The 20,033-nt window shown below is 41.2% G+C and overlaps 1 protein-coding gene across 2 annotated transcripts in view; it reads right to left on the bottom strand.

Annotated features, from left to right (window-relative positions):
• The window catches only part of dpysl3 (dihydropyrimidinase like 3), a 35,618-nt gene extending 20,900 nt beyond the window's left edge, over positions 1-14,718 (bottom strand). The window contains exon 1 of one of the 2 annotated variants that reach the window (XM_031869145.1): positions 14,353-14,718. In XM_031869145.1, coding sequence (XP_031725005.1) covers positions 14,353-14,703 — 351 coding nt within the window. In that variant the 5' untranslated portion in view covers positions 14,704-14,718. Of the gene's footprint in view, positions 1-8,519; positions 8,734-14,352 lie in introns of those variants that run through there. The other variant, XM_031869146.1, reaches the window with a different exon arrangement.
• Positions 14,719-20,033: the final 5,315 nt, after the last annotated feature.

Raw genomic sequence — 20,033 nt, 5'->3', positions numbered from 1 at the left:
ATTACAGCCCATCATGAGCAGTATCTAAAAAAAGAGGACCAATCTGGAGTTTCTGGAGAAACGAAAAAGTAAAATTCTATGACATAACGACTTATTTTCTTTCTAAATCAATAATATTAGGTTGTATTCTAAACAGCATGGATTCTAAAATACATTCACATGCTATAACATTCTCAGTTATTCGCCCTGCTTCCATATTTTCCCGACAGCACGATTTACAGCCCTGGCGGTGAACCCAGTGTTGCATCACTATAATGAAGTGCAGCCACTCCCTCACACAACAGAAAAAAAAGGAGGAAGAAAAGAGAATAATACCGTTCTGTATGCATCTCAGATGATACAAGCTCAATATCTGCTGAGCTCATAATCACACGCAATGTGTGTGTGTGCTTGTGTCTTTGTGTTTGTGTTTGTGTGTATGAGATTTAGGTGGTGATGGAGTGGTGTGAAACAGAGCCCAGAGCTTTCCCTGGAAACCACACCCTGAAGCAACGCATTACAACACGCAGTCATCAGCAGCTGGAGCACAGCACCAGATCATACTGTTGAGCCTGCAGCTCTAAATCTGTGGCTCGGTAGCTCAGAGATTATTGGGATGACTGTAATACAGTTCTGTGGATAAAATGGATGCTTTGGAAATAATCAAAGTCAGCACCTTACAGAGGTGTGAACATTTCTTAATTCTAAGAGGCATCGCGAGGCAGACCGAGTAGCACTACTGCATCTGTCAAGCTTGTTCCTCTCCTTTCTCCTCAACTGCAATAAATTGCGTTGACAATACTTTGAAGAAACCGCCTACATTTAAGAGTGATGGAGTCATACACTAAACGCTCACTGTTTCCAGCTTCTTAAATTTAAGGATTTTTTGTTTTTCTCACATTCATAACTGTAAGTTGAATATTTATTTTGAAAAAAAAAATCAAAGACTGCATCGACTGCATCAGACGAATAAAGATGTTTTATTTGATTTATAATACTGTAGTGAGAGGTGTGTCCTCATGCATGTGTGCTCTCTCTCTTTCTCTCTCTCACACACACACACACACACACACACACACACAATCATATTCCCCTTTGTCTGTTTCTGCCCACTCTCCCCACTGGCCTTTAACAACATGCAATCATTTGACAATCAATAGCATTTCCATCACAACCCAGCAACTGGTTTCAGTATTCCATTTCAGTTAATGCATCTGCTAGTGACATACATAATGTATTACTATGACTGTGGACTGTATTTGAGACTCGACTTGAGTTATTTCTAGTCAGTGCAAAATTAGATGTTAACTGTTAAGAATTATGGGTGACCAAACTGTGACGACACATCGTTTTTTCTTCTTTTTTAACACTTGTTAATCTCACTTCATAAATCTAAAAGCAGTCAGAGCATTTATTGTGGCTTTTTCTGATGGAATCTATGACAGACGGCAACATTTCCCAGAGCTCATTCGACCACCTACAGCAATAGGACACTTCCAACATTTAATGCAAAATTTAACAAGTGGCAGCATGCTGTTTCCCAATATGGCAACGGTTGAGCTGTCAATGTGTGCCAAAAGACTGTTTATTGTTTCAGAATTTATCCATGATTCTGTCATACTCAACAACAAAAAAACTCAGCATTTCTGCATTATTTTGACTATTAATAAAAGGAAAAGAGGGACAATAGAGGGGTGTGACACATGGAAAAACGTGTTTTTCCTGCGAGTGGTATTATTGCCAATCATAGCAATGAAGTCCTCCCATCAACTCAGTTCATTATGTTTTTACGATTTCAAATTATAACAAATGATGCATCAGAATTCAAAATCTTGTGTGAGTTAAAACCATCTGCGCTGTTTATGATGCTGGTAACGGGTCTAACCCGAACCATTTGTTACAACATTAATGGGACCACACCATCCACATATTGAACAATCAATCAAAATGCTTTCTGAATTTTTGTTGCAGGCCTGACAATTGAATGGCAAGAATGAAATTCAACTTTGTTTTGTAATTTTGCCTGTTTTCGTACCTCCATGTCGGATCTGAACACGGATACTGAAGCCTTGCTACTGCTTTCTCTATTGCTGCTGTTTTAACCACAATGGATTTTGATTTAAACTGATTCTTGCCCACACTTCCTCCTGAATCCTTTTTGGATATCGATTTCAACCACTTAAATCAATGGAATCTCTACCTTGTTTTAAGATGTTCAGACGTTCAGATGAGACTGATCAGAATTTCATTAAGTGTCCATCCTATGCTAATAGCTGGCTTTTTACGAACTTTAGATAACAATTTCTGTTCTTGCATTTTGAAGTATTCAATCCTGTGAAAGAACTTGTTTTACACAGCTCTGTCATAATCTGAGCACTGGGATTGGAGAAAAAAAAAGACTTTGATCCATTCAAAGATTCTATGATTCTGGTTTGGACTGGCAGAGGCGACTCTCAAACCGGGACAAACCCATTGACCAGACATTGACCAAAAATAGTGATTTATTTTTTTTCTGGGTTTCCCAGAATAAGCAGCTACAGTGTAGAAGAACAGCAGCAAGGCATGTGGAGATACAACCAGACTGAACAGTCTTTGTATATCTATCTCTTTTTAAAGACATTCAGTGAAATAGTTGGTACACTGTGTGGCATTCTTCAATTCAGGCATCCTGCCTACATGTAAAATAAATTCCAACAAAAGAAAGTCTTTGCTACAAATTGTTAGGCTCAAATCTTATAATCTGAAAGCTTTGATTTAAAGCTATGACACAACATGCTTCAATCGTCTCAAATCTCATACCCAACCAGGTTTCTTTAGAGAGTTCCTTTAGACATTTCTAATCTACTTTAAACATTTCTCAATTTTAATCTAGTAACATAATATGCCCTTTTCATAACAGCCATTTTGACATAGCAGGGTAAACACAGGCGTAATGAATTGAATTAATTGAGGTCCCATTTTATTTAGTGTGTCACAGTCATTCCAGCTTTCACAATACCAAGGCCCGGTCCAACGTAAATGTAAAGCCGCCATAATAAAGGCTATTCATTACACCTTTGTTTGTTCACCCTGCAATGAAATGTCAAAATGGCAGCTGTGAAAAGATATGAAAAAAATGATATTAGACCACAAAGATTCGTACTATCTCAACAGTTTTGCATTTTCATTCAAGGCAGCAATAATGCTGTTGATCCTGATTTGCTCTGACCTTCCAGGGTCACTGACCATGTCCTCGTTTGTCAATCATGTCTCTGTTACAACGCCCAGTTTTTGGAAGGGAAAAATAATCTCACTGGATGAGCTGCACAATGTAGTCATTGTAGTTTGTGCAGTCTGTGTTTATTCGCCAAGAAACAGCCAATATATCGACGGATATTAGCTGTAGCTAACTAGCTATAGGTGGCTAACTAGCCGTGTACACACTAGGGGTGTAACAACACATTGATCTGGATCTAAATACTAATTAAATGATCAACGATTCAACATTATCACATACATCATTAAGATGTCTGAGTCATGTTAAAGTAACACATGAGGATAAGTTCACTAAGATTAGTGCACTAAGCTTAGCGGGTACTGGCCTATAAAGATAAACTGTGTGGTAAAAATGAAGAGGTCAAACCAAAACAACCGTTACAGCTGGAGAGAGAAATAAATAAAATATCTAAAAATTAAATGATGTTTCACCGTAGATCCAATAAAACCGATGCCTTGCTCTTGGGGCAAACAATTTAAGTAAACAACTGTTTGGCTCCAACCTCCACAAATGTTTCTTCTTCATCTTCACTTCCATCAGTGTACTTGTTTATATGGGATTGCATGCGTGACTGTAAACAGCGTGTGCTGGGTAAACAGTAGAGGATTTGGTGTTTCCACCAATTCCGACAGTTGGAGGAGGATTAGCTGAAACACATCACGCAATCACAACTGAGGTCAACCACAAATGTTTATAAAAAGCTCCTATCCGAGTTGCTGCAATCAAAGAGACGTATACTAATGTCTGTCATTAACCTAAACTGATGCTAGAAATATGCACGGTTTAGGAAACTGAGTGCTTCCAGTTGCTTTACTGTTCTGATGCATTTTAATTTAAATCTGAAGTCATTGGGGAAAAAAGTCATTAATCTAATTTTACCTTCCGCATCCTCCCTCTAGAGCTGACAAGCTCATAAATTAAAACATCTGGCAACGACGTAGAGTAAAGTTCAGGTGGAAAAAAAGATCTTGTCATTCAACTCTTGGGAGAAACAAAGCACCAACAATAAAGCACCTCTCGCTGCACGGGAAGCTGTCATTTTCTGTTACACAAGGCCGCGGCAGTAATCGAAAATAGACGACAGGATGTTATTCTTGTACTACTACGCTGATATGCACTGACAACTATTTTTTCCTCATAAACAGGGATGCAAATGACTGCCAGCCCCTCCTCCATGCTTATTAAGTCGGGATGGTACACGTCTATGAAACAGGCCATTAGAGGAGACCTCCATTAGCTGTGAGGGAGATCCTTGTGTGCGGGAGAGAGCAGGAGGGGGGGGGGGGAGAGGCAGGCAGGGACCAGTGGAAGAGGGAAGTCATCCTGAGTGTGCCTCTGCTTCAGCCTTGTTGCCTAGCGACGCAAAAAAATATTTACCCTAAACCCTAAAGCTGCACAGGGATTTTTCTTTCACATTCTGCAAAAGTGAAAACAATGAGACTTATCAATCTCAATCAATTGCGGAAGACCCAGCCGTCGTACAAACAAAGACCCGGCAAGTCTTGAAAGCTGATGTTGTGATAGGCCGGAGTAGTGCAACAATGTTACCACGGCAACACAAACAAAAAGACAAAAGCCCCAAAATATGGATCTGATTGAGCCAGACAATTATAAAGTGTCTCAGTCAAGAGGTCTGAGAGGTGTTGGTGTGTGACTGAGGTGTGTGTCGAATCACATCCCCGCACGACAAACCAAACAGCGGTTGTTTCCCTGCCGTCACAACTGTATGTCGGTCGCCATGGTGAGTCGCACGGCAACGCCTGGGTGGCCACGGGGTATTTTGTTTGCACTCGAGCCCGCTCTGCTGCAGCCTGCATGGTGATGGCACACTCATGGTTCTGGCGGAGCCCGGTTTTGTGGTCCGTCGACGGGGTTTCATTTCTTAGGGGCCGTGCCCACAGACGCCCATTCCAGCTGGAGGGGATTACTGATGACATGGACCAGCCTGGAACAACACTGAGGCTGCTGTGAGCGGGTCTGAGGGAAGGGAAGGACCACGCCTAGAAATCTGACGGAGCCACTCTGGCAGAGAGCGGACGCAAGGCAACAGCTGGAATAGAACGGGCCGGGATGGAAATACAGAAGGAGAGCCTGGGAGGGGAGGAGGGTTATGAGCAGATATGTACACTAAATGATTTAAGACTTCAAAACTTACTGGGGAGATGTTAGTCCATTCAACGAGCTGATGACTCTGTTCAAGTTTTAGTATGGTTTTTCTTTTATGAAATAGTGGTAGAGTGTTGATTTTTTACAAAGTTAAAGTAAGAGAGCAAGCTGCCGCTTTCCAGAACCACCTCTTAAAACCTAGATGTGGTTCACATTTTATGGTCAAAAGACTGGTATTGAGTTTCTCTCTCTCTCTCGCAAATGTCACTGACAATATACCACTACTACAGTATATATGTCTTCAGGTTTGCAGAATGACATTTCTAATTCTTAAAATGCTCAATGTATCAAACTCCATTATGGATACTATTACGGACTGTTCTCAGCCGTAGCCATTAAATGTGTTTGCGTTGTGTTATAGCCCCTCTATATAGGTGTTTTCACTGTTACTGGCAGAGTCCGCCTTCCTGTGCAGCATTCAAATTGTGTTTTGACGCAAAAGAGATTCACAGGAAACGGATGAATGCATGTACTGGATGTAACATAGATGTAATTTAGTTGTTAATTGAGTATTACTTATGACTTTGTTCTCAATGTGACCCGATCAAATCCTTTCAGTTTGTTTGGGGGCACTGTAAACAGATGAGCTCGTTTTGCTGTTGTGTTTTTGAGTAGAAGCTTGTAGTGTGTTCGCTGCCCCCAGTGGTGGATACAGGTATTGTTTTTCAACAAGTCGAACAAATTAAACGGCAAAATACATTTTTCTGTCCATACCCTCCAGAACGACACATAGAAGTGTTATCTGATGACATCATTCGTCAGTACCCTCAAAACCACGTTAGAAATCACTGCTGAAGTATAAATTCTGTTTTATGATGTGGCAGCGGTATGATTCATGTTTGGTTAGGTTTAGGCTCAAAAACAACTTGTGGGTAAAGATCATGTTTCGGATTCAAATCCAAGTGGTTGATAAAGGAATCATTTTGAACTGAATACCATCCTGTTGTATGAAAACACTCTTGTCATTACCAAAAGTAACCACAGGTGTCGCCAAATCAGCAAGGAATTAAAGTAGCATAACTTCAATCTGTTGGAGAGACAAAATACTGGACTACCTTGATATGTTGAGAGTAAAAACTGATTTGAGGGGTAAAGCAGTGTAAAAACTGTGCTTGTTCATTACATCATGTTTGAAAGCCAATGAATAAGTCTCCTGTGAACTAAAGCGGTGTGACGCCACATTATCTCTGCTCTTGGTCAAGGACATCAGTGAGATACTTTACTGTGGCAACAGCTGAATGTCAGTCTAGTTAACGTGTTGGTTACCACTCAATGGAGCTTTTCTTTCAGGATTACAACAATCTCCAAACTGAAAAATGTAACTCCTGTACCCAGATTGCATGTATCTTGAGGCCATCAAACTGACTTATGTTGTGCATTTTTCTCATCTGTGATTTCTCGCCTCAATGTCAAACTATGAAGAGAGGAGACAGATCTTTTCTTGGTGAGCCTAGTGCTCTCTGCTGCAGCATCACTTGCTGATTATGTCTAGTGACATGTGTGTTTGGACATAAATATCACATCTTATGAGATTTGACACCCCAAAATTCCACTATAGAAGAAGGTTAAAGAAAAAAAAAAAGGACCCAACCTTGGTGGTTGAGGGGTTGGTCACATGAACATTTTCATTCCTATAATGACTGTGTAAAACATGCCATGGAAAATTCTGCCCCAGTTTAGCATATTATAGAGACATGGCCTACTTAAAGAGTAATGTGCGTATAGTATGCTCAGAATACAGACAAGACCTCTACGGCGGTCGTACCCCCAGAAAAAACCATTTGGTGTAATATCAGCTGAGGAGACGAGACAAAGGCTGTGTCTCCCACAGCCGAGTAACACACCCCTGACTGCAGCCTGAGCTGCAACAATGAAAACTGGAAGGCAGGCGTTTCAGACTCACACACTCTCACACACACACACACACACACACACACAGAAGGAGAGGGAGAGGTTTCTCTGCAGTAGTATCACAAACCAGCACCCAGCTGGCTGGCTGAGTAACACCGGCCTGCCCCCAACCTCCACCCCTTGATGCTCTGCCTGGAGTCTGAATCTTTCTCCCACCCATGATGCAGGAATACAAGCACCCCACTACAAGGCCAGCTAATCACAGCTCATCACAAATGGGTGTGTATCCCCCCCCTCTCTTTTTACTCCCCTCGCTCTCCTCTGCACCAGCCTGCAACATGAACAGTAGCCCGTGTCTCTAGTGTGCAGGGGACCATTTCCATTCTTCACATTAAAATACAAAAAAAGGCCCTTTTTTAAAATAATGAGCTCATGCACAAGAATTGCAAATCAATTTACGCTACTCTGTCTACCCTTTTGTGCAATTTTTTGCCAACAAATATCCGCGGGACTATATAATTAGGTTATAGTATCATTGTGATACTTTGAAGTGTGTCACTAAAACATTGTTCATCAAAATGGCGAGTGAAGCTCTTTGAAAGGTAGACTAACGTCACTGATCAATAGCCTCCCATTCAAGTGATGAATTAGGCCCCAAATAATCTCCTTAACAGAAAAAGGGCCTTCCTTGTTAAAATGGCTAAAACGTGATTTGAATCGCTTCACGCGCACGAAATGATGGGTATCTCTTTATTTATTTATTGCTAAATGTAAATATTATGTAGGGGGAATCGATATAGCATATAGCACAAAAATGCAATATCATAATGATATGCCACCAAACTACATTTATTAATAATAATTAAGAACGATCGGGCACCATAAACTCACATCGATGCAGAAGTCCCTGCAGAAATATTACAGTGATTTCTCTTTATGGGCGAGCCGGCTCGCGACACGCATGGAGCCGCGCAACAAAGAAGATGCAGGACACCTTTAAGAAAACGCCTCATCTCCCTGCCTCGCCGTCACTATAACAGACAGTCATGCCATTTCATAGTGCGTATTTTTTCCAACGACTTCCAGCAGTCAATACAAAGAAAAATTGACACGCCTCGAGTCTCGCTGGTGGCTGCTTTTTATGTTTCTGACACATGGCTGTGAAACGGCAGCGCGAAGCACTAACGCAGCGATTTTTTTTTTTGTTGCAACAGAAGGCATCAGAAGTTCCCAAAGCCAATGAAGCATAAATAACTGTTTTACTCACTGTGATCTTTGGGATGTTCTTTTTTCCTTGGTAAGACATGTTTTCGTACGATTCCACCTTTAAAAGTCAAGCTTTGAAAAGACGGTATTCCCTCTCGGATGCTGCAGCGGCCCTCGCCTGGATGGGAGAGTCAGGGAATGGTCGCCACTCTGTCAGTGCGATGTAAAGTGCCTCGCAGAGAGCTACAGGAGCGTCTGTGGCTCAGTCGCCCGGCCCCTCCCTCGATCGGCTCAAATTGGAAAGAAGCGATGACACAATCTTTCCACCGGGGGGCGCAGCGGAGCAGCTGCTGAACAGCCTGCAGCCAGTTGTCTGCATTACTGAGCTGTCGCACCTCTTTCTTTTTTCTTGCACATATGACAACAAATTTACCAATCAGATGTTTTTCTTGCCGAAACAGCAAATGAATCTGAACTGTCTGGTTTCAAATGCAGCATTTTGTGGTCTAATCTGCATCTGTGTTTCACAGCCACGGTCCCTAAGCAGTGAACTGATCAGAGTAGAAGGACAATAATATTTGATTGAGTAGAAAGCAGGACTCCCTTCACCGTGCAGGTTAGAAATCACCATCATTATACTCGGTATCATTATTATTATTAGGTCCTAAAATTAAATGGCTGCTTAAAAATCCTACTGTTTCAATGTAATACTGTTCAACATACAGCCATAAACTAAATGAATAGACTTTTAAGAAAAATAAATACATTTTTAAAGGGGATTTTGAAATTGGAAAATGTTTGAATAAAAACAGAAGAAAATAAGAAATACATAAATATCTAAAAATGTCCAGATGTCATTTTTCATCAACACAAGCACATCTCTTTAAACAACATGTACATAACTCCTTATAAATTCAGGATCACTTTTTTTTGTTTCATAAGAAATATTATATAAAAATATAAGATTCAAGTAGGTTAACAATGTACATCTTTACACATAATTACCTATAGATTTTGTTTTTGTGTACACAGAGGAGGCGCAAAATGGTGTAGCAGCTGTCACAGAGACTGCCCACCACATTGCACACCCCATATGTCTACTCACCACGACACACACACCCTCTGCTTGTCCCCACCCAGCCATGTGTCTCTATTGTTTGGACCTAAAGTGGATCCCCTGCACTCCACCGGCCGTTTCCTCCACCACTCCCCTCCTCAGCACTAATGCACCCATAATGAGGTTTAGAGACATGTGTGTGAGGGTGTGCCTGTGTATGTGTACGTGTGTGTATGTGTGTGTGTGTGTGTGTGTGTGTGTGTGTGTGTGTGTACTACAACTATCATCTAGAAAACCGTACTCTTGTTTAGTTTTCATTGTTTTCAAGAAAGATAGATAGTCGTAGTTAAATATATTTGAGCTATGAAATGTCCCCTTTTGTATTACTCTATTGAAAAATAATTTTATTTGTGATTCATCTCATATCTTTAGGCTTATAAAAAGTGTTTATTAAAAAGATTTTAAATGATTTGTTTTGTAAACGAGACATTGAATAATTTGTCTTTTTTTTAGGTTTCATTATATAAAATATCTCTTTGTGTTGATGCTTTAAGTGTGTGTGCAAACGTGTGTTTGCCATACCCTCTCACCCTGAACTTTACTCTACAATCATACATTATATATATTGGGAGAAGCTATGTTTCAAAAGTTGATCTATTTTTCATGTCAATTAATTGCCACTGATTGTTTTCCTCCTGCTTTTGGCAGCATGAAGACGCAGCGCCTGCATGCTGACATGTCCTTTCATGGCCGTGAGGCAGTAAGGCATTACCTCAGCATTCCCAGACCTTGGAGAATGCATCAACAACTCACATCAAGTTCGCAGACCTGCTACCACTGCAGACCGCATTAACCAGCTGACACTGATAGACAGACAGGGGGCAGACAGATCAAGGATGCAGAAAAGACATTAAAGCTGCACCGGCAGAAGAAGCACCAGGTGGCCCCAAATGGAAGAGAGAACTGATAAACATTCCCTTCAATACCCTGAAATCATATTAAATGGCATTTCTCACCTATACTCATTAGCATGGTCGTGTTTACTTACAAGTGATCACTGCAAGGATGCCAGATAACTTAGTAAGTGACAATGGTGAGTGCAGCTTCTCACTGCGCTATTTTGGCATCACAATGACATCATCAGGGTTATTTTCTCAGACCAGACAAAGCTCCTCCAAACAGAACACATTGTAATAACTGTTTTTACAGGCTGAGCAGTACTCCAAAACTGACCATTATGTGTAAAATTGGTGGACCTTAAACTACTGATGCTCTCTTCTCTTCCAGATTCTTTCTGTGAATCAGAATTACAAGGTAATGTTTTAACTACAGCAGCTTTAATAATTACCTCGAAGGATGCCTACATAACGTATTATTGTCGCTCACATGCATAGATGTGTATGGGCAAGTTTCAATGTGTCAATGCGTATGTGGTTTACTGTTTGAGTGGTTCAGCGTGAATGTAAGTGTATAAAGGGCTCCTCCCCATCTGACCGCCATCCTGCAGGATAACAAAGGGGATGTTACCCCCCCATCCCCATCCCCAACCAGCTCCCCTGGGACCCTGGCTAACCACTCCCCACTCCCCACTCTTCAGTCCATTAGCAGCTGATCGAACTTATCAGTTGACCAGACAGAAGGAAACCAATAAAACAGTCATGATAGTTATTGTTTATTACCACCAATAAATGCAATGAATTTATTTAGCGTTGAATCATAAGATAAGTTATCTCAAGGTAGCCACGCCCTAAAGCATACCTTGCTTTATTGTCTATTTTACTCTTAATGGGACCATCATTTACTAAATGAAGATCAAGCTGTATTGAAGAAGACTTGTGAAAAACTAGTGATGAGACCATAAACTCCTGTGTACAATGTTTACTGAGGTAGTAATAACTCAAGTGGGAAGTTCATTTTCTTTGTCGCCCCTTGCTGGCTGTCAGAAGAAATGCAACCTAAAGGCACTTCAGCATTGGCTTCACTTTTCAGGACTAGAGGTTGTCACCTGATTACTACAACGTCAACACAAGCTTATTGAATATCTAAATTATTCAACCAAAGCCATAAAATAACCACACATTAACGCAAACAATGAACAAACATAACAACTACAGCTGATTAGTGTCAACTAACTTTAAATTGAAACTGGTGAACTTGAAACTCGGAAAAAGAGACACTCTTGTCGGACATCAAAAACGGTCATCTTTTCCACTTGTCATTAGTTTGCAAAAAGAGATTCATGTTAAGCCAAATTAGCATCCAGACTATAATGTCAGAAGAGTAAGCATGTCCTGATTCTGTTGTCAGTCTGATGTCATCAAACACTTTCCAAACAAAGCAGAAAATGTGCACAGTCTAACTATGTCTGTTGATTTCAGCTGAATCATCTGGTCCCTCAGGAGGTGCAATATTGCAGTTCAGTATCAAACCTCAGGGGGGGGGGGGGATTAGTAGGGTATGATGTAAGGATTCAAGTAGGTCAGGTAGGGTGCGTGCACAGCCCAGTTTCCAAACTGTCTTCTGTCAGGCTGGTGAATCAATATGAGCACAGGACTCACTGAGGTGTAAATGATGAGGACAAACCCTTCAAACTAAATAGACAAAAAAACATTTGTCATTTCTACTTTAGATCATGTGTCAATATTCTCAAATAAACAGTCTCGTGGCTTCAATCAGTCCCCTAGAATTAGACTTGTTGTCTCACAGGAGCTCTGTCACTCTTCTGTTTGCAGCTGTGTCTCCAATGACTCAATGGTGGGAGACAACAGAGGGCGATAGCAGATCTGCCCCTGCAGCAGAAACAGCAGCAGGCTTGTTTTGCTTATGTGGTTAGACTTGGAGCAAGCAGTATTCAAGTTTTAGAAACATTAACTTGCATCATGCATGAAAGAGTATTTAAGCATTCAACAAAAAAGATTGATGATCTTTGTAATTGATGTCTCTCTTTTTATGTCAGTTCCCTCTGAGCCAAAACTGTGAGAGTGTGTGTGCCAGAGCCAGAAAGACACAAATCCTAATTTTTGGTGCCCAGACAGTGATCTCAGTATGACTTTAGAAGAACATAACTTTCCTGCTCAAAACAAGTGCCCTTTAAAAGCGTGTGTAGTAAATACTTAATGCTTGCTTCATAGCCCATACTTCTTATTCCTTATTCAAAAAAATTGCCAAAAAACTCCTAAAACCTACACTTTTGGAATAAGATACAAATGTCATAGTCACAACTGGTGTAATGATGACAAGTGGAGGTTAGGTTTGGCATTGTCGTACTTTGAACTATTATCTTTATTAAAAGTGTCTCCACACAAAGTTTACGGCCTTGAACCGCTTAAAAAAATAGTTTTACTCTTGATTTCAACACGGAAGGATTGTGAAATGTGTTTTCTGCAGGAATAAATAACATTTTAAACCTTGTCTTTTTAAGAAGACATTTTGATATGTCACAGAAGGAAAAGCACAGGAGCAAAGATTACAATTATTGATGGTTGGATTCCATTTTGCTGCTTCAGTTTCAAAGGTCCAGGTCACACTGTCATGACTTACTGGGGCATTTGAATACAATAATCAATACCTGTGCTTTTCCTATCCAGTATATATGTTTCCAGTATTTAACATGTCACAACACTACTGACCCACACTGAACATTATTAGTTTAGATACTGAGCATGTGTTACTACTAATGATACTACTGACTACTGCTCCTTACCATTACATCTGCTATTACTACTTGTAAAAAGCACACCTTACAAACCATGCAGTTCCTTCTAAACAGCCACAACCACCATGGAACATAACTAGCATCACCTAAAGAAGACCGTTGCAGCCAGCTGGATACAAAATGGCAACATTCTGAACAAGTCGGAAACCCTTCACTCAAAATGAAGGAAAACAAAACGTCAAACACATTTTGGCTTTATGCAACATATCAAAAACCTCGAACAACAGTCTAAAGTGGTGTATTCAATCAAGTGGAAGGTTAAAGTTTAAAAAGTTGGATTTTTGTTTCAGTACAACAACCTGTATCTATTGTGCCAATCTGCTCTCGTGTTGTTTACACGCCATGTTTCAAGTTTGATTGCATTCCTTTGGTAGCCAGATGCACCAGCTGTTTCTACGCTGTTCTGAATTTGTTTTTACAAACATACAGTATGCCACTAAGATGTAAATGCTACAGAAACCTTTGTGTTCTTTTTTATACTGCACACATACTGCAGGTTTTAAAGAGAGGACATGCTCATATTTATCAGTTGCATTTGGTGTGTAAATAATATCACCTTCTCTATGCATGCACATCTCAATAATATACAAACTTGGATGTCATTGCCATACGATGATTTCTCTCTGTACCTTTCTAGCTTATGTCACTGTCTTACATTTTAGCTTGTTGCTCTAATGGGCCTAGGCATTGTCAAAATGTGGGCAACACATTTTCCCCTCAGTATAATGTGTATATACGTTGGCTGAATTTTCCTGCAGTAATCTTCAAGAGTTTAAGAATTATACAAGCCAAACACATTTTGATGAAAGTTGGCAGTGGATGGTAACAATGTCTCATTTCCCAGCCATTTTGGAAGGCACTGTGTACACTGTGTTTTTGCTCTTTCAAAAGGTTGCAAGACTGTACAGTCCTACCTCTCCATCTTTCATTGACTTTAATATTATTCTCTGATATTACTAATTAACTATTTTGCTCAGCAGTAAAGCATTGAACACCACACTTTAAAAAAAACCAAAGGTTGGTACCAGAAGAGAAAAAGTACAACAGTCACAATAGTGACAGTAGGAACCACTCCTGTCATTTAGCCTACTGCATCAGTCTGCTAAGTAGCAGTCTTCTTACCTTTTCATCTCCCAGGTCCTGCAGCACTTCTTTGCTGCCGCTGGTCCTGATCTCAACCCGAGGAGAGACGTTGCCTCCTCGCCTGTCCACACCAGGGAAGATCGTGTCGTCACTCGCCGGGCTCTGCGCCTCCGGACCGGTCTCTCGTCTGGCGGTCCTCGGGGTGCGGGAGCCCCTCTGGCCAACGCTCAGGGCATCAAAGTCTATTGTTTTACTCTCAAATGCGCCCTCGACGCTGCAAAACAAGCCGCCGTGTTTCTGCCGGGGCACCTGGTCGGCCGTGCCGGGTCGGGCGAGATAAACCGGCAGGTCGTCCTCTGCCCTGTCCCGGTTTCCCCTGCGCTCCGCCATGGTGGAGCGCTGCACAAGTGACCGAGAAAGACGGTTAAACTAGTGCTGAAGTGGTAGTGGGGTGTGTGTGTGTGTGTGTGTGTGTGTGTGTGTGTGTGTGTGTGTGTGTGTGTGTGTGTGTGTGTGTGTGTGTGTGTTGTGGAGAAGCCTGAGCTGACAGGCAGACAGGAGTTCACTTAAAGCTAGAGGTGGCAGAGTACTATATTTCTGTCAGATTTTAAAATGACTTTCTTTTTTTATATATGCAGGATTGTGGATTTAGATTTTTTTGTAGTTTAAATTAGCAGCAAAGGGCCGGTAGACCAAGGGACCCTTTCAAATGGAAATGGCCTGAGATCTGTCTGGAAACATGTCGGCTTACTTACTTTTAAAAAACGTATACCTTTACTGCGAATACCGAAACCTCTCCTTTCTGTTGTAGTTTATTTTTTCTGGATACAAGCTAAACTATTGTATTCGTCCTTAAAGTAGCCCAATGTCCAGAAGTTCCAATAATCTGCGAGCTGATATCGAAATCAACTGATTGGCTTCAGGTGCGCACTCAGCAGGTAGCGCAAGTTTCCAAGGTGCGGCCGGAGCTGTCCACTTCGTCGCTGTCCTTTCAGCACCACTAAAGACGCCTGGCATGTAACCATAGCTCCACCTGCTCTCTCCGCTCAAACCCCTTGGCTATAGGCGGAAGCACTTCAACTCAAAGCAGGCTAAAGCTGATGTTTCCGCGTGCGTGTGTGTTAGTCTGGGTCTTCCACGACGACACCACCCGAGGGGATCACTCACTCACTCACGCGCCAGCACAAATGAGACAGGATCTTGTCAGCAGCGCGGAGAGACGAGCAGCTTTCAGGCAGCGGGTCTCAAACTGAGAGACTGCTGAGTCAGCAGGAGTCAACACCGAGTTAACAGGAATGCAATTATGTAACGGCCATATATCAGCACGTTTCACAAGTTTGAGTGGGGCCAAAGTATACTCACTGGGTCTTTTTGTTTGTGTTATTATCCCTCCAGAACATTCCCTACCTCTTTTCACCGATAAAGGTTAAAAACAAAAGGTTAAAAACAAAAGGAGAAACACAAAAGGAGAAACACGGTATTTCTCTGGATTTTGCTCCTGTACAAACCAGCTAGAAAATACTTAAATTAAAATTACTTCAACCATACTCGGTTACCACTGATTACTAGCCTTCATAAGTAGAATCACATCAAAATTCAAATTTTTTACCTTGTGTACTGTTTAAATCCCACTTTAAATTGCATATGGATTAAAAGTTGAAAGAATAATGGCAGTTTAGTTTAGTCTACAGTAAGAGGATGTGTTTGTTTCACTGTGAGGTTGAGGCTTGGTGAGAATTTTCATCAGCTTGATTAGAAATAACAAGCAAACTTCAGATCAAGTGCCTGTGTGAGTCCACAGAGATGTGTAAGAGTGTCAAGGTCAGTCCCATAGGCTGTATAGAGAAATCACAGAGTCTACAGCCTCAGTTCTCACCTAACAGGTTGTCAGCAACTGATATGAAGCCTTGGTTGTTTTCAGACAGAGGTCCACTTCATGGGGAACGTCAGTCTGAGCCGGCATCCAGGACTTTCCTATCGTGCTTCTGCAGGCCCATGCATGGCAACCAAACTTCAACTTTCAAAAATGTATTTTGTAAGCCAAAGGGGAACATCTAACCGGCAAAAATTCTAATTTGCAGGAAAGGAATTAAAGCTATAAATAAATACAGTATCGCACACCATTTCCCCTTTCGTTCAAATGTAAGTTGCTTTGAAGATGTCATTATTTTTCTGATCTTTTGTGCATTACATGTGTTGTTGTTATTTTGTGTCATAGTGGCTGATATTGCCTGTTTTTACAGATTCTTTGACGTTCATAGAAAGCACACGAGATGCAGATGGGAAAGGGGGGGGGGTGATCAAGCACTATGTTCTGAAAGGATGGCTTAGTGGGGATTTTTTCCAGGGGACTGAAGCTGAGTAAAATATGATAAGTAGCTCTATTTCCACATATTCCTTGCTGAATACCACTGTCGCAGTTCCTGTGGCTCTGTTGGCATCCAGCACAGCAACTTGATGGGCTGGCAGAAATTTCCCCTAACATGAATGTGATTAAAGCATCAAGGTTTGCGGAGATGCCAAGAGCCCGCTAAAATTCCCTGCCTCTTTACTTCTATGTTGACTTACAGAGTTTCTGTGTTTTAGGGCTGTCTGTCCTGTCCTTTCCTCCAGTGTGTTGTGTTTAGACAGTAAATCATGCTGAGAGAAGGGGGTCAAAACATCAGAGACATCATTACACTACATGTCAACACTTTGTGCTTTGGCTGGCTACGCAGTACACTGACACCAACCAGCTTGGATGACTTGAAAAAGGGTTAAATATTACGTGAGAGAACAAGGACAGTGCTCGGAGGCTAGTGCAGATGTTTGTTTTACTGTGGTCTGGACAGAGCAGACCGACTGGGAGGCAGTGGAGCCATCAGCTCACACTGTCTGGTTCTCAGTGTCAGCGGTGTCATGATAGCTGCAAACCAGACAAACAAAACATCCAGTCAAGAAAATGTATTCAGGGTAAGTCGTCTAGTATTTTTTAGCCAACAATGACCAAAGATTTGGCATTGCACCTTCTGAGTGAATGAATGGTCAAGATGCTCACTAACAGGAAATTGCTCCGACCTAATGAGGCTTTTAAAGCAATTACAGCAGCGATGCTGGAAGAAAGCAGGAGACAACCCCCCATCTACATATTAAAAATGGATGTAAGGTAGGCCGGCTAGTTGAATGAATGTCCCCCATAAGACTATACAGCTCTAACGATTCCACTGGCTTTCAGTGCATGTGCATCTAGGCATGATGGAATGACGGCAGATAGCACAGAGATTAGGCGAATCCAGTCTTCATAGATTTGGCAGCAAGAGCGAGCGAGACCTTTGAAGAAGTAGGTAAGTGGGCCACTGTTCCACAGGCAAGTCAATAGGAGTTAATTCAAACAGGAAATGCATAAAGTCTGACAAGTTCCACGTGAGCTCATGCATCGGCGCACCCAATTCCAGAAATGAAATGAAAGTACTGTTATCAACTGTTAAAGACAAAAAGATTACCGTCCACAGATGGTCCCATTGCTTCCTGTGTTATTTCTATGTATCTGTTATGTGTTGAGTATTGTATGTCTGTCTAAATAATTAGTTTTTCACCTGGTTATAGGTACACAGAAAGATTTATCTTATAGGGAAACAACCATAAATATGTTTAGTCTCACAACAGACCTGTTCTTGAGTCTAACATCTCAGCCAGTCTGCCAGTTGAATAATAGGGTACAACTACATGCCCTCACATTTTATTAATTTTTGTCTGGCCTCTATATGACACTAATTTATTATTGTATATTATTAGAAACTGTGAAACCCAGACTGCAAACCTTTCTCGTTGTTATTCACAGCAGTGGGGAGCAGGAGTAGGGCAGTAGCACACAGTCACCAGCAGGAGTGAACCTTTGGCAACATGCACAGGGTGATCAGGAGAGAGCGAAGACAAAGGCCTACATTCAAGACTTGCCTGATGTAGCCAAATAATAAAGGAATGGAAAACAAGAGGTCAAAGCTGCAGGAGAAAACACACTTCAGCTGCTTTGCGCTATTAGTCTCAATGCTGGAAATGCATCATTATTCTCACTTTTGCTCAAAAAGATGAGAAGAAACCAAGTGAGCCACCAGTCTAACATGAGCCATTAAGTCAATGTTGCTAAGCAGCTGAACAGAGCAGATTGGGCAGCTGCATCCGCCTGGGATGGTTTGGCTGCTGACCAGCTGCTGCTGAAATAAGGTTAAGAGCCTCCAAGGATGTACTGTCAGACATTTCAATCGTGTATCCCTTACAGCGAGGCTGGCTTTCCTAACAAACTATGACACAAGGGTTTTCATGTCATCTAATGACTCATAATCATCTCCGCCAGGAGGATCATGCTAACGGATGCATGTGCACGTGTGTCCGTGAGTGAGTGTCTGTTGCTAATCTTGCATTGTCTTGCAGCAAAAATATTTCATTTGACTAACCTCTAACAGCCAACAGAACGAGCCGGACACACAGCTGTATTAGCTTATATTAGCTTATTGAGTTTAATGTATCTTTGCCTGCATACATCGCCACTTATTTTTGAGTTTGATTGAAGTGTCTGTTACGTTAGTTTATAGACGAGGGGTTGGCCATTTGTGGGTTGTATTCAGTAAATCACACAATACAGCAGTGGTTGTTGCATTCAACTGAGTGCACCGATATAGTTAAAACATGAGTTTTAAACTGCCAACCCTTTTCTGAGTTGTGTCAAAAGGGTTTTAGCTGAGGTTCTGTGCTGAAAAAGCATCTACAGTAGATGTTCTGCAGAGGAAGCTATTTCTATTTACACACATCAATGTCTTTTGGTATTATGTGTTTAGAAACTGAGAAACATGCAGAATAAAAATGTCACACAAACTCTTTTCACAGGATGCGTTTTAAAAAGAAAAGGCAGATATTCAGTGCACACTTTAACCTCTGAGAGTGACCTGTGTGGGTGCTGAGGACAGATAGAAGTGCTTTCAGAACAGACATACTTTGGATGGACTGCTCTAAAACTCAAAACCTGGCTCGACCCGTTCTCTTCTGGCTTGGCAAGGAGTCAGGACTAAAGTGAAAAGACCGACTGTTATCCTGGACTGACCCAGCTCTGTGTCCTGCATTACAGAAAAGAAAAACAAGCTTGTGAGACTACTGAAGCCTTCACTGCTTCAGTGTAGGTTTTATGATTCTCGTAATGTATCACAAGTCTTAAAATGTTTAACGCTGAGCCCTAGTATGTTTGAGATGTTTTTATGAATGAATGAATGAATCACAGAAAATAATGACATTTGCATTGAACAATACTATTGACCCGTCAGTAAATACTAGCTATTGCTATTTCTGTGCATTGAGTGAAACGTGTGTCCAGCGCATATCAGATGGAAGAATAACAGATACTGAGCTCATAGCCTGTTTCCCTCTTCCTGACCTGAAGAAAGCAGAGCCCCATTAGGGACAACCAATGACAACCACTAATAGACAATGACAGGAGTCAGCAATAAGATGCTGCTGAAGATCATGTCATACGATTGACACCTCCAGGAAAGCTACTAAGTGGACTTTGTGTTGAGACTTTTGAAAGACAAGCTCATGAATAATCCACTTGCTAAAAAAGTTTAAAATATATTTCTTTAAAGAATGAATTGTTGATATGACAAATTACTAAATGAGAAAAATGTCTCAAACCGTTACTATTATTCTTTAACTTTAACTAGTAACTATAGTTAGAAATGCTCACCTTCAAC

This window comes from Anarrhichthys ocellatus, unplaced genomic scaffold (assembly GCF_004355925.1).
Source record: "Anarrhichthys ocellatus isolate YVR2014 unplaced genomic scaffold, GSC_Weel_1.0 scaffold46, whole genome shotgun sequence".
Classification (NCBI taxonomy): Eukaryota; Metazoa; Chordata; class Actinopteri; order Perciformes; family Anarhichadidae; genus Anarrhichthys; species Anarrhichthys ocellatus.
This window is presented reverse-complemented; position numbering and strand designations above follow the sequence as displayed.